The sequence below is a fragment of the Typopeltis vanoorti genome, chromosome 25, assembly GCF_054136105.1.
Source record: "Typopeltis vanoorti isolate ZY-2024b chromosome 25, IOZ_Tvanoo_1.0, whole genome shotgun sequence".
Lineage (NCBI taxonomy): Eukaryota > Metazoa > Arthropoda > Arachnida > Uropygi > Thelyphonidae > Typopeltis > Typopeltis vanoorti.
This window is the reverse complement of record NC_143573.1, coordinates 81,062,183-81,078,242: the sequence shown is the minus strand read 5'-3', so window position 1 is coordinate 81,078,242 and position 16,060 is coordinate 81,062,183. Positions and strand designations below refer to the sequence as shown.

General features: G+C 36.7%; 1 protein-coding gene across 8 annotated transcripts in view; it reads right to left on the bottom strand.

Moving 5' to 3' along the window:
• LOC150092876 (single-stranded DNA-binding protein 3-like) overlaps nt 1–16,060 on the bottom strand; it is an 846,537-nt gene that overhangs the window by 104,832 nt on the left and 725,645 nt on the right. For all 8 annotated transcript variants that reach the window (XR_016550498.1, XM_090414347.1, XM_090414349.1 and 5 more), the window contains one exon: nt 15,563–15,633. Coding sequence is in view for 7 of the 8 variants with exons in the window: in XM_090414347.1 (XP_090270473.1) it covers nt 15,563–15,633 (71 nt within the window). In the remaining variant the exon portion in view is untranslated. The remainder of the gene's footprint in view (nt 1–15,562; nt 15,634–16,060) is intronic.

The following is a 16,060-nucleotide window of genomic DNA, read 5'->3' as shown; positions in this document are numbered from 1 at the left end:
GGACAAAATGCAAAACCTTCTGCTCAAACAGAAGTTGAATCCTCAGTTATTTTGCTAAGGCCATTGGGTACAATTTCTATCCTACTGTGCATGCAACTCTTTGACACAATCTTTCTGGAACCATGCTGACGAAGAAAATCACCTCTCACTAAACTACATACAACTCATTGCATGCCTCCGGTGCTTTTCTGAGAGACATCAGAAAAATCCTTATTAGTCAGAATAATTAGGATGCCAGTTTTTCTCCTAGTCAATTTGGCAGCCCCAACAAATGTGCTCAAGAATTACTATCCATCTATACTACTCTAGATATTATATACGTCTAACATCAACCAAACAGCATGGAAGCAAATTTATATCCAAGTCCATGCCTAAAAAAGGAGGTAAAAGTTAGCCATCGAATCACTATCCCATTGCCTCAATCTGATTTCCCATTCCAGCTGTTCTTTTAGATGATCTGACCCACATACAAAAGGCTGCAAGACCTATAGCATATCAGTGCCATGTGTGGACAAGAAGAAAGAAGGAATCCAGTTTGTTCGCTTTGTTTTTTTTTTAAGTGCTGAGGATTGTATTCTCTGGGGAAGGCTGTTAAATAGAACAAAAGTAGATGGAATGAAAGAAGAGAGACAGAAGTTGGTTCAGTAAGTTTCAAGTTGGAATGTAAACGGGTGTGTCAGTTAGCAATACCTCTGTTTTTATGATTCATAATACGATCTGTACAAATTCTGTTTTTATGATTTAGAAGGAAAGTGGAGGAAAGACAGTGGCCATTTCAGCAGATCATCATGTGTGGAAGTGTCTGTAGCATAGGCATAAGGAAGAAACTGAATTTCTATCAATTAACTGGATTGCCATCTTCTGGATAGTATCAAATAATCTTAGAGAAGATTCTGGTGCTCCACCACCACCAAGGCAAGCCACAAAATGACAGTTTGCTAAATAGATCCCTGTGATAACTTAATGAAATGCATTTGAGATGTTGAGTGCGACTACATGAGTTTCTCCAAACGTTTCCATGGCTTGAGTCCAAAGATGGGTGGTGAAGGCTAGAAGATTAGCTATGAATAGAGAGTGGTGAATCCATATTTCATTGGTCATTGATTACCTGGTGGGACTCGAAGTTGTGCAGAAGTTGGTTTTTGATGACCTTCTCCATGGTTTTAGAGAGAACAGAAGTGAGAGCAATTGGATGGTAATTTGTTGACTGACTTTTAACCTTTTTTTTTTTTTTTTTTTAGAATGGGCTGACGTGGGTCTGTTTTCATGCTGTAGGATAGATGCAAATTGAAAAAGAAAGATTGAAAATGTGATACAGGATAGGTGTTAGTCTGGAACACAAGTTTTTTTTAAATTTTTTGAACATAATAGGTGAGATATCAATCAGGCCCACATTTTCTTGTTTGTATAATGATTTCTTTCTGGAGGAAGAATACGGGTAACAAGGAGTGAGTGGTTCTTGTGAAGGTGGAGGGGCACTTTGCCCGGTCATCAGTGAAGCAATTCAAAGAGAAGATGGATACGAATAAGTTGGCCTTGTCTTCAGGTGAGATGGCTTTGGTACCACCTAAATACAAGAGTGGAAGAAACATCGGTGGACAAAATTTGCCTTGGCAAGGGACCAGCATGACTGCCATTTGAACAGCAGGTGAGTATACAGCATTCTGCTTCTTCAAAGTCTGATTTGGAGCTGATGGTTCTTTTACAGTTGCTGCAAGCTGCAATATAGGTGCAGTGAGCAATTAGAGTTTGGGTATTAAGTCACTTGTGGTATGCTGAGTTTGTTTCTTGTACTGAATTGTCGCACTTTTTCGAGAATCAAGGCATGGTTGGCAGCCAGGAATTTTGGGTGGAATGAGAGATGAAGGCCTTCATCCATGTGGAGATGGTTTCTGTTATTCGATCTGAGCAGGTATTTGGATATCGAGAGAATTGAAGCAGTAGTCAGACCATGGCAAGGAAGAGTAGAAGAAACAGAGGTCATATCCTTTGGTATTGTTGTAGTGTCTTGATATGAGCCTGAGAACTGTTGGGTAAAGATTGTTTAGTAGTAAAGGAGACTTATGAGGTTGTGGTCTGAGTTACCAAGCAGAAAACTGACATCCACAGTATATTTGGTGATGTAGTGAATGATAAATTCTACTGGAAGTATGAATTCTAGCTTGTATTTCTGTGCCAATTTTATTATCTCAATTATTCAATGTTCTAAGATAGTCGAAGTAGTATTTTTAAATTTGAGGCTATCAATGAAAAACTGCCGAGTTTCCTTTCAATTGTGGTTTCTACATACTTTTAAATATTCAATTTTATCTTGGTTGATTTGTAAATCCTAGTTTTTCCAGCAGGAAGTTTTGAATTTTCTGAAAGTTATTCTAATGTCTTCAGCATTTTCTCCAACTAGACATATATCATCTGCATATTATAATATTATTCTTCTGCTCGTGTTATCTTTTACGGTTTCTAGACTACATTTTTCTAAAGCTAAGTAACAAGAAGGGCAAAAGGGCATCTCCCCGCTTTAGTTCTATCTTAATAGCAAAAGGTTCAAGACCTAATTCCATTAATACAATGCTTTAGCTGTCAGCAGTGCAAATTTTGATTAAATGTATTGTTTTATGAGGTATTACCAATTCATCTAATTCATCCCAATACAACTCTTTACACAGTATAAATCCAAACTTCACCTACCTTTAGAATACTGTTTTCAAATTCCAGGTAGTATACAAAAAACACTAATGCTTGATGCTGTTCAGAAAAAGACAAATCTGCATAATATGATGACTACTATCTCTCTGATCACTTCTCATATATGCTCTGTTTTTGCACTATATTTTCAATGGGTATTTTTATGGGTTCTGCTCCACCAAACTGGTCACCATTCATTCTACTATTTTCCTCTGAACATGTGAAAAAGAGCAGCTACCAATCAGCATCCATATACATTTCAGTTTCAACTTCATCAAATCAATTTCTCATTTGCCTTTTTTGCCACATGTAATTCTGTTCTTTGGAAGAGCTGTCCACATAACATTTTCTCCCAAAGATTACAACTGTCAGCGGATTAAGAAACATGGAAAAAGAGGAAATCTCTAATCAGATTTCTTCTTTCTCAATAATTAAATGCTATCTTAGAGTGCTCTTTCTGGCAGAAGCATACAGTAAGTCACAAATGTGTGACTTACTGTATGCCTAAACAAGTGCATGCGATAGACGAAGATGCAAAAACTGATCTGCATCCCACACTGCAGAAAATAGGGCATGCATAATGTTCAGTGCTCTCTTACAGCTTTTTCTCAGTTAATGAATGTGTGCAATGAAATGAACCAGTGAAACTAGTAAGCAGTCTGTAGGCAGGCTTTAATAGGAAACTGTCAATCATAGTAATTTGAGAAGGTACAACATGGCCTTGCACTGCAGTCTCATTTTCCTTAGTTTCAATGTAGCTTGGGATCCAATACGACCACCAAACATCCAAATTAGTCATTTTTATTTGTAAAATAACTATTATACTGGATATGGACTGTTAACAAGAAAACTAATGGCCTGTAAAGGACTCAAAAACTCTGTCTAAATCATACTTTTTTTGGTTCTTGTTTACATGTTTAAGTGCAAGCTGTATGGACTGCAGCTACGACATCCCAATGGAATGTGATCAGGAAAAACAGCAGTAGCTCCACCTGTTGACTCAGATCTGGAACTGTCTGTATAGGCTGGTATTTTGAGTACCAGTCTAATGGAATACTCTGTTCAGTGGATGCTAAAATTATACTGGTAAACTGATAAAGGAGAAATATTACCTGAGTTGCAGAATGCACCAATAGCTATTCATATTCCTTGATTCCTACAGGACCCAACTACAAAAGAGTATTCTCTTTGCACAAGCATAGACCGTGATTGATAAATCACTGCTGTAAAGAGCAGAATATGTAGGATGAATGCTCTCTTCCACTTAACTTTTAGTTGTGCAACAGTGCAAGGAAAGTAGGTTTCTTGAAAATGTAAGGAACTTCTCTTCTGTTGCTACTTGAGATATTATTTTGTCCAACCTTAATTTTGGAAGTTATAAAAGTTTTGTTTGTGACAACAAGTGTACACAAGCCCCCCAACTCCACTTGCAAATCTGGACCATTTACCAAGTTATTATTATTATGTAACACCTCCAGGGAGTCCAAAGACTCATCGAGGGAGGGTACTTTACAACTCTCCATCTCTCCAGTAACCACAACTACCTTCATCATCTACACCAACGCCATCTACCATCGACCATCACCACTAGTATTTTCACAAAGAATCACAAACATCCATGCCCATGGCAGGATTCGAACCCGCAGCCTTTTGGCTCGAGAGCAGATACGCTAACCACTCAGTCAACCAGGCCGGCAAGTTCTCACAAAGTTAGATCAACTACTTGTTGCAGTGGCTTTCCAACAACTCTCATGTTACAGGAACAACAGAAACATGTAAAGACATCAAAATGTTATACTTTAAACAGAGCATATGTAGCTCAGTGGAAATGGTGCTTGCACTCCTCAGTGCTGAACCACCTGAAGATAGACTTAAGTTCAAGTCTAGTTGCTGGCTAGAGAAATTTTTTTCTAAGCATTTTAACTAAAATAAAGAGCCAAAAGGCTTCAGTTCAGCAATACAAAAATTATAAAAATCAAGTGGATATTAAATCCAGCATTATTTCAAAGCCAAATACAGAATCTATAAAAGTTTCATATGAAATTTGACCGGAGAGCTTACGGGAATACATTGCTGCAATTTACGAGTTGCCCTAGCTGGACCTTACAGGAGACATGATCGCTATGCCCAAGCATCCATATATTCACCTCCTATTGATCCATTTTGATAAAGTTTCACTGGCCTGACAGCTGTTTCAAACTGGTTGGTTTTTGGCAGAGACCAGGCAGAAACCTTAAGAGAGCAAAAACTCTCTTTCAGTACTAATGAACTTGAAATGTTGGAGAGGTGTGTTTTTTGTAAGCGAACTCTCGGTCGGTGCGTAAAAGTATTTACTAAAATAAAGAGCCAAAAGGCTGAATCAGTTCAGCAATGCAAAAAATTATAAAAATAAAGAGTTTTTGCTCTCTTAAGGATTTTTTTTTAAACTGATGGTCCTGCTATTATTTCTATGACCAGAGGATCCTGATTGAGCAGGATCATTTTAGGAACTGTTTCAAGAATGAGGCTGTAATGGCTGATGCTATTAATATATTTCATATTATAGAGAAGCAACCAAGGATAAGACAGTTCTTATATGAGGTTATTCTGATCAGCTTGATTTTCTTTCTCTCTCTCTCTCTCTCTTTTTCTTCCATCAACCTCTGGATGTGTGGGAGCAAGTCAAGGTTCTCTCTTGTAGTTTACCTTTAGTTTTTAGCAGATCATGAATTATTATCAGGCTAATTAGCGATGCACCAGATCGTTGATCCATGGCAAGCATTATGGTCATGGCAATATTTCAACATTTAAAGCATCTAAGAGTGGGTGTAAAACTCACTGAGTAGTTGAGATGCATTTTTTTTCCTTCTTGGAGGTTATTCAAGTGTATCAAAAGTAAGTAAGTAATGCATTCATGAATAGGATCAGATCATAACTCAAATTGGCTACCATTTCAAATTCTGCATATCAAGAAGCTAAATTATTATATTTATTTTTAATGCCAAATCTCCCACCACCATAAAAAGTTGTGTCACTTATTAGTACAAGGAGTGAGCTAAGGATTATTTATTTATTTTTTACATTTTGCTGCCAGTTATGATCCAACACAAACTGTTCATTTGCCAACCAGAATACAGTCAATCCTCGAATTATGATCTATGCAGCTTACGACGGCCATCCTATTAATACGTTTACAGAATACCACTTTACTCCTGAGTCCATGGACTAAGGTGATATTGCTGTGTTGAAGGCATTTATTTAAGAAATACTTTTGCTCAAGTTACTGCTGCTACTATGAGAAAATCCTAAGATAATTTTGGAAAGAATATAATTTCTCATAATGTACAAAGAATATATATGCTGCAGGGAGTGAGGTAAAAGTAGTGTATGAATCATATTGAAGAAGATGCTGAAAATACATATTTATACATCTACAGGATTCAGAAAAGATAAAGCCTTGTAAAGACTGGTGATAAGGTAGCGTTGACACCTAAAAAAACGTTGGAGTTTGATGATTAAAAAAGCAGAGGAGTTAGTTGAAGCTCCATAGAAACACTCTCAAATGGAGACCTTATGGAGCACAGAAAGTCTCAGTAGAAGAAGAGACCTAGTCCCCAAAGAAAGTTTACAAAGAAAAATTTGATGAAGGCACCTATGTTAATGAAGCAATTCAGTCAAGTTTGAGGGAATGAACTCCAACACATGAAGAGACTTAGTGATAAAGTCAGAATGATGCATGCTACAAGAAATTCATGCAGAAAAGAAAAGCCAAACTGTGCAGACTAAGTTGGAAGTAATGTCTTATTTTTAAAGAAGCCAACTAATACTGTTACATTACTCCCTAAAGATGAGCTTAAACCTTCCATAAGTTATGCATATGGTAAACTATCATTAGAACACTTGGCTGCAATTCGTGAATCTGAAGAATTTGTTGTTGATGACCTAACTTCCCCTGTCTTATTCTATTAATAAAGAAGTAGCTGTGAAGAATTACTCTTGCTTCATATATTTCCTGCTGAATATTTTATTGGTAAATGCAGAGAAGCACTGTACACTCACCTTTCATTATTTATTGGTACAGTACTCTATGCAGTAATTTTATGTTATAATTTGTATATATTTCACTATAAACAAAGAATGAAATCAATTAAAAATATAACAAAAACAGAGACCTACATATTCAAGTGACTTAATTGGTAACATCCTCATGGTTCATATAGTGATTTCTGACTTCTTCAAAATTAGATTCTCACTCAAGCAACACTGCAGCCAAAAGTAGATGTAAGAAAATCATCAACAAATCCAAAACAGATTTTTGGGGGTCAAATGCTAACAGCTTGTATCCTCACTAAGGCTGCCGAGCTTAATTTCTACCCTTCTTTGTTTCCAACTCTCCTATCCTGGGAATACCAAACTTTACTTTTGGGTGATATCACCCAAAAGTAAAGCCGCCCTCTCGGTATCACTCTTCACCTTCAAACTCTTGTATAGACAACCTTTCTGCTATATGAACCACTTATAGCATCCTTCCTGTGATCTTCTATCAGATGGCAATCAGAAAAATATTAATTTTGATACTGATAAGTCTCCTGGTCATGATGGTATCCTTCCAGTTGTGCTAAAAACTTCCTTCAATTAACATTCATTCTGTATTGTCTACATAAGTGGTAATATTCATTTACCATTTACTCAACAGCATGGAAGCAGGCCTTCATCCAGTCTCTAACTAAAAAGGCAGGTAAAAGAGCCATCAACTACATCCCATTATTTTCTCCTCAGTGCAACTCAAAGTGATAAAGAAGGTCATCAGAAACAAGCTTCTTCACTACCTGGAATGCAATCAGTTAATTACTGATCACCAATATGGATTCTGTCATTCTTGTCCTACAGCAGACATCACTGGTAAATTTACCTAACTTTGGACATAGATCATGGAAAGATCTACTCTTGATATTTCCAAGGCATTTGATTGTATCTGAAAACTAAGAGACCTTCTCAACAAGCTACTATCCAATGATCACCCATGTTCTTTGTGACTAGACTGCTAGCTTCTTCCCTGTCATGGTGAATGGTTTTCATAAGAATTATTATTATTTTTTTTTCATCAATGTTGGTGTGCCCTAGGATCGTACTCTTCCTCCTATACATCAATTACCATCTTTCCCTAACTTAAAATCCTATCCATAGTTTTGCTAATGACAATGCTCACCATTTATTATCTTCAAACACTGATCTCCTCACCATTCTTATGTGGGAGTGAAGATAAAGTGAATTTCAATGCTATCAAAAAACAGTCCCATTTCCCAGAAGAAAATTTTACTTCACACACTCTTATTTTTAGTAATGTCCTAATCTACAGAGATTTTTTTTTTCTTCTTCTAAGGATGTCTTTCATATATATTTTTCATATATATATGAAAAATATATATGAAAGACCTATATATATATATAAATATCTTTCATATATATACATCAATAATGTATACATTATTTCAATAATGTATACATATTGATGTATACATCAATATGTATACATTATCTGGTATAAAGATATCCCATCCACAGTCTCTTCAGCCTCCAAAAACTTGGTATTCTTTTCTGTTTAAAAGACTACTTCTCTCCTGCTGGAATCCTAACATTTTATGAATTCAAAATCTGCCCAGCCTTACAATACTGTTCTCACATTTGGGATGATGCATCAAAAACTTATTAATTATATACAGAAGACAGCAATCTGCTTAATAAATTATCCCACTTTCACAGACTTCCTCCAATCACATTTTCATAGATGCCCTGTTTCTGCATTATGCTTTTATTACAAGTACTTTTATGGGTGCTAATCCACTGAACTAGCTACTGCCATTCCACTGCTTTTTTCTAATCGGGCAGCAATGTGAACAAGCCAGTGGTCAAACCATTCAACTTCAAACATATTAAACTAACATCTCATTCTACTTCCCTCTAAAACATTGGAAGAGGATGACATCCTGACAGGAATAGAGATGGAAGGATATGATGTGTTTTGTGAGGACAGAAGGGGTAAAAAGGGAGGTGGAGTGCTACTGATGATAGAGAAAGAGTTATGTCCATATAAAACATCCTTCCTCATATACACTTTATCCCAATTAATACAATCCCAAGAAACATGTTAATAGATTTTTTCTTTTTCCCAAAACACTTGCTCACATCTGTTATAGGTTTTATGACCTCAGATATGTGTGTGTGTGTGGAGTTGATATAAAAAAAATAATAAATTTCATCTCTATCTATTGGGTGTGCCTATTACCAATTGCTCTCAGTCTTTGAGATCTTAAAATATCATCTGCTGATCTGGAGTATCAAGGTGATTTAATTCTCATATAGTAAACTATGTTTTCTGAATAGCTTGGGAAATGGCAGAAAGAGCCCCTAGAATGATACTTTTCCACAATGCAAGAGTGTGCTAAAGATGCACCACTGTATGTCAAAAGAAAAGGATGGGATGACCAGGGATATGAGGAAACAGTTGGAACTGAAAAGGGTTTTAAAATGAAGATGCAGAAAGGGAAATGGCCCCAGTCGAGCATAGAGAGATCACATTGAGTGAGTGGTATCAGTGGAACTAGCTGTAGATCCAGAAATGAGCTGTTGTGTTTATATACAAATGCTAGAAGTATAAGAAACAAGGCAAATGAAATGGTTGCACTAATTGCGTCTGTTCACCCAAAGATTGTCGGAATAAGTGAGACTTGGTTGGAAGAGGATGACATCCTGACAGGAATAGAGATGGAAGGATATGACGTGTTTTGTGAGGACAGAAGAGGTAAAAAGGGAGTGCTATTGATGATAGAGAAAGAGTTATGTCCATATAAAGTAGAGATGCAAGAGGGAAATAGTGCCAGTTGTTTTGAGGCAGTATGGTCTGAGATAGAGGTGAATGGAATCAAATACTTGGTGGGATGTTGTTATAGACCAGGTAATGTGGATGGTGGTGATAGTGAAATGTATAGTCAAATTAGCCAAGAAAATAAGAAATGGGTGATCATTATGAGTGATTTTAATTATGGGAATATAGACTGGAATGACGAGATAGCAACTGGAAGTAAAGAAAATGAGTTTCTTGAGTTTTTGAGGGATAACTACCTCAGACAGTATGTAACAGAGGGCACACGGGAATTAAGGGTCTTGTATTTGGTCATCCCATCAGAGGATGTAATTATAAATGAGGTATCAAATCATCCAGCAATTGGTGAGAGTGACCATGAGGTGATTACCTGGGTGGTTGCCAGCAGTGAGAGGCCCTCTGTGAGAAAAGGGTATAGGTGGAACTACAAGGGGAGTGATTATGAAGAGCTCAGGAGACAGCTTGCAGGTGTAGCGTGGAATGAGGAGTTAGCTGGAAAAGATATCAATGTAGCTTGGGGGATTTTCAATAACTGTTTAGCAAATGCAATGTCTAAATGTATTCCAAGGGTGAGAAGGTTAAATAAGGTGGGTGTGAGATGGATGAATAAAGAGATTAAGCATATGATACTGAGAAAAAGGGCACTGTGGAGGCAGCATAAGAGAAGTGGAAATAACCAATTCCATGAGGTCTACAAAGACCAAGCAAAGAAGGTGACTTGGTTGGTGAGGCTAAATACCTCTCTTTAGCTACCAAAGAGAGGTATGAACAGCAGTTGGCTAATGAAGCCAAAAAGAATCCTAAGGAGTTCTTTCGATATGTAGCCAGCAAAAGAAAGAATAATTATGAAAGGATGACAATGATTGGAGAAAATGGTATAAAGACAGCTGATGCAGAATGTGTGGTGGAGATAATTAATGAGAAGTTCATAAAGATCTTTCAATCTTGTGAATGTGACTTCATGAAAGGATTGAAAGCAGTTGATGATGGGGAGGAGAGACTGACTGTAGGTGAGCAAGAGGTGTATGGGGAGTTGAGTAAACTAGATGTTAACAAGGCTGTGGGACTTGATAATATATCACCACGTATTCTGAAAGAATGTGCCAGGGAGTTGACACCTGCCTTGACATATTTTTTTAATATGAGTCTTCCACTCGGTCAAGTTCCTAAGGAGTGGAAGGAAGGCAAGATTGTGCCATTTCATAAAGGAGGTGCTCGAACTCAAGCATAAAACTATGAGCCTATCTGTGTGTCAGGTGTTGTGGTTAAGTTGTTGGAGAAGCTTGTGAGAACTAGGATCCAGAGTTGGGTTGATAACAATGGTATTATATTTGATGGACAGCATGGATTTGCTAAAGGGAGGTCATGTTTTAGTAATCTACTTACTTATTACAATAAAGTGACTGCTTCCTTGGACAGAGGAAAAGGATATACAGTAATATACCTGGATTTTGCAAAGGCTTTTGATGGCGTACCTCATGATCAGTTGACAGTCAAACTAGAGCAGATGGGGTTGGATATATAAGTTGGTGCATTGGATTGGAGACTGGCTATCTGATAGGTATCAACAAGTTACGCACCGGGGAGCGATATCCAGGAAAAAGAAAGTCACTAGTCGAGTGCCTCAGGGGTCTGTTTTAGGTCCATTGCTCTTTAACTTGTATATTAATGATATTGGCGAAGATTTGGATGGAGATATTCAGTTGTTTGCAGATGATGCAAAGTTGGGACGAACCATGAAGTGTAGTGAAGATGTTGTGGCCTTACAGCAAGAGTTGAATAGATTGAGTGATTGGGCACGGAAATTGGGATGCGAGTTCAATGTTGCAAAATGTAAGGTTTTAAAATTTGGAAAACAGAGATGGGATGCAGAATTTATGCTTGGTGAGAATATATTGTTGGAGGTAGAGGAAATAAGAGATCTGGGAGTGATGGTGGATAAGCATCTAAAATTTAGGGGACATATCGCCAAAATTGTGAAGACAACACAAAGGTTTCTGGGAATGATGCAGAGGATACTGACATGCAGAAGTATGGAGATTCTTGTTCCGTTGTATAAGGCTTTGATTAGGCCACACATGAACTATTGTGCCCAGATTTGGTCACCGGATTTTCAAAAGGATGAAGAAATGTTGGAAAGGGTCCAAAGGCGACTGACTAAGGTAGTTTCTGACCTCTGGAATGTTGAGTATGAGGAAAGATTGAGAAGATGTAATTTGCAGAGTCTGGTGGAGAGAAGGAAGATATGATAGAGACCTACAAGTTGGTAAGGGGTTGTTATAAGATCAATGGTGGAGAAGTTCTACAGAGAATAGTGGGAGATCAAGGGAGAACCAGAGGTCATCCCTGGAAACTGTATAAAGAGGGTGTGAGTAGGGGAGTGAGAGGCAGGTTTTTTTTTTCATGCAGAGTTGTGAATGATTGGAATGCCTTGCCGAGAATATGGTGTCTGCAAAGAGTTTGAATGTGTTTAAAACAAAGTATGATGAGCTGTGTGTGTGATAAAAGGACCTCTCAGATGAGTCTTTGACTCCATGAGGTCTTGGGGTGGTAATAATAATAATAATGTCAGATAAGTGAATTTTGTTATCACAATACTAGTGTTCTTGGTTGCATCATGAATCTCAAAAGCTATTAATTTATAATGCACACAGAAAAAACGAAAATTATAGATGCAAATAAAAATACATCTGAACTGTATTTTTTTTTGGCGTATGATATATAAATTCTTAAAATTAATACAGAATGCTTAAACATCAAATGAATATGCATGTACAGAGGAAACTGAAGTGTAACAAGCACATCCTTCCATTTTTTTTTGCATTTAGTGAAGAAGTAAAAGAGCAAAGCAAAGTTTGCACTATGAAATGGAAATTTCGCACACAATGTACAAATGACATTTCTAGCAACTTGCAGAATTTGCCACCTTAATTTATTTTTGCAAACTGAATGCCATTTAATTTTTGCAGCTGACAAAAGTTTATAAAAGAAGAATAAATATATTTCTTAACCAAATATGAGTGAGCAATAGTTTCCTTTGTGTGTGCATTTTGATGCAAGCATTCTAAATTATTTTAAGAAGATTATTATTTTACATTTCAAACAAAAGGTGCATCTTTCTTTTTTCAATCTTTTTTCCCATCAGTCATTTGCTGTATGCATTATTTACTCTTAATAGAACCATACTGAATGATACGAGATGAACATTTAAAAGATGTGAAAAAAGGAACAACATGCAACTTGTACTTATAAACAATTGCATTGTTCTTCATTTTTCTATTAAAAGTGCAGAAAAAAGAAGAGGTAACTATCAACATTATTTAACATGAAATATTTATCATCATCAAATTCCTGATATGTACCCTTGGGGGGGGGGGGTAGTTACAGGATAATTATGATAGTACTACATGAGAAAGTTATACTACTATCATTGACTTTTAACAAGTTTCCTCCAAATGAGTTTATTCTTATCTGTCAAGATTCCAACATCATCAGATCTTACATTGCTGTCTTTTAAGTCACTTTTTACTGTATCAATTCATCTACATAAATAATATTTAGTTATTGATAAATAAGTACTCTCTGGCCTTTTGTTTAACTGAAGGGGTTTGGGAAACTGCTTATAAGGAACTTCATCATAAATATATCTCATGTTAAATTTTGACAAGAAAAATGATGTGATGTGCAAGCTTCATGTTTTTTTTCTTTTGCAACTAGTTGCAATTTTCAGTTTCATAGAACTTCTATTAAGTTTTCCAATATTGAATTACACAGTACTTAATTCTGAAATAAAGAAGCAAATTTTATTTACTTGCTGAAATATGTATATGTATTCAAGAATGTACTTAAGAATGTCAGTAGTAGTAAACACTGCTACAGAAGCAGCTGTTTTCATATTGCTTCAGTGAATTATTACTGTTCTCCCAATCAATAGAAGCTTCTAATATGCTAAAAAACCCAACCCAATGCAATAAAAATCAAGGTTTAATTCTCTTCAAGTGTGGTCAGCTCTAATAAAAAATCTACCTCAATCTGAGCTCGGACTGTATGAACAAGAACACATGACATCTTCCAGTATTGTTCAACGTCAATAACGTTTTATATCTGCATTCTGTCATTTGAGTTTATGAATAGCGTGACGGTTATGATTTGTATTTATTCTCCTGTTTAAACTTTAAGTTACACTATTTACCCCCTAAAGATGTAAATCCTACGATTTACGAAACTTGTCGGGAACTATTATTTCAGTATTTTGTATAACTGAATAATAAAAAATGTGATGTAATCACTGAAATATATCTTCTGAACCATTTAGCCACAGAAGTCTACACCTTCAACAATGTTTATTATCTACAACATTGTGTTGTAGATCTTTAGACATAATATATCTAAAGATCTGTTTACTATAACTATAGAGACTGTATAAATATGTAAACTAAGAATTCATTCTGTGAAGAAATTTTTAACAAGGAAGGCAAAGTGATTCCTTTGCATAAAGGTGGCTCTAAAATTGCGGTAGTTAATTACAGACCAATGACCATCTCGGGAGTGGTGGTAAAAGTATTGGAAAAGTTAGTTAAAGACAAAATTCAAGAACGGGTGGATCAGGATATGATACTCTATAGGGGCCAACATGGTTTTGTTAAAGGTAGATCCTGGCTTAGCAATTTATTAGCTTTTTATAATAGAATGACATCTGAGTTGGACAAAGAAAATGGCTACACAGTGGTACTTCTGGATTTTGCTAAGGCTTTTGACAGGATACCCCATGGAATACTGTTGCGCAAATTGGAGCAGATGGAGATGGATACTAAACTGGTGATATGGATAGGAGGAATGGCTCAGAGAGAGATACCAGAAGGTGGTGTATGGAGGAGCAGAGTCCAGGATGAGGCAGGTGACCAGTGGCATGCCTCAGGGATCTGTGCTTGGGCCATTGTTGTTTAATTTGTACATAAATGATATAGGAAATGGCTTAAAGGGAGATATTCAGTTGTTTGCTGATGATGCAAAGTTTGGTAGCGCAATAAAAAATCAAGCTGATGTTTAGAGTTTGCAGGATGATTTAAATAAGCTGGTAAATTGGGCAAAAGGTAATGGATGTCAGTTCAATGTGGAAAAGTGTAAAGTTATGCATTTTGGGATTAAAAGATTACCAGCTGTGTACTACATTGATGGAACAGTACTCCAAGAGATTCATGAGACTAGGGACTTAGGGGTGTTGGTAGATAGGGAGATTAAGATCAGGGGACACATTGCTAAGGTGTCCAAGATTGCACATAGGATTACTTGGTTATTGAGGAACACACTAACATCCAGAGATAAGAGGTTATTATTCCCTTTTATAAAGAGTTGATACTTCCACATTTGGATTACTGTGCTCAGGTCTGGTCACCTGGATTACTTGAAGATGAGGAGATTGTGGAAAGGGATCAGACGAGAGTGACTAAGTTGGTGAGTGATGTAAAAAATGCTCCCTACATTGACAGATGGAGAGCTTGTGGATTGCAGAGGTTGGTTGATAGGTGGAGAAGAGGGGATACGATTGAAACATTTAAATTACTAAAAGGTTTTTATAAGATTGATGCAGGAGAAATGTTTCAGCTGTGTGATAGTGATGGAAGAACAAGAGGTCATCCCTGGAAATTAAGGAAAAGTGTGGTTAACAAGGGTGTGAGAAGGAAGTTCCCCCCCCCTGGAGGGAGGTGAATGAGTGGAATGCATTGCCTGACTCAGTTGTGAGTTCTTCACAACTGAGTCAGGCTTGAATTCTGTAAATGAATTCAAGAACAGATATGATAGATATTGTTTTGATAGTTTGGGTCTCCCATGATGAGTCTACTGACTCCATGGAGATACCTGTAATAATAATAATACAAGTTAAGATGTTGACCTGGTGAAAAAAAACTATTCAATAAGCACTGTCTGTTATCAATACAAAATACAAAAATAATGCAACATACTTCACACAGGACTAATCAAAAGATTCAGATATATAAAAATACGGTGCCTTACCCCTGGAATGCTACCACCAGGAACCGGTTTCATCATCGCATACATTCCTTCACCACCAGAACTTGTTGAATCTAAAACAGACAAAAGCCATATCACATTTGACAACTTTGTGCCCTGATCATGAATCATCATCATCAAAAGATATTTTTTTAATCAATCGATTTCAGCTTAACAGCAATAAGGTCCCAGGTGTAGATGAAATCCCAGCAGAGTTAATTAAGGCCACAGGGGATAGAGGGATAAGAGTGTTTCATAGATTTATTACACGGATATGGGAGATAAGATCATGGCCTAAATATAAGAAAGGTGACATGAAAGTGTGCAAGAACTACAGAACTATTAATTTAATATCTTATGCAAGCAAAATTTTATTGAAGATCATACTAAATAGGATTGAGGCCAAAGTTGAGCCAGAGATGTCCAAGGAACAAGCAGGTTTTAGGAAAGGTAAGGGCGGGCACCAGAGATCAGATCCTTTGTCTTAGATCATAGTAAAAT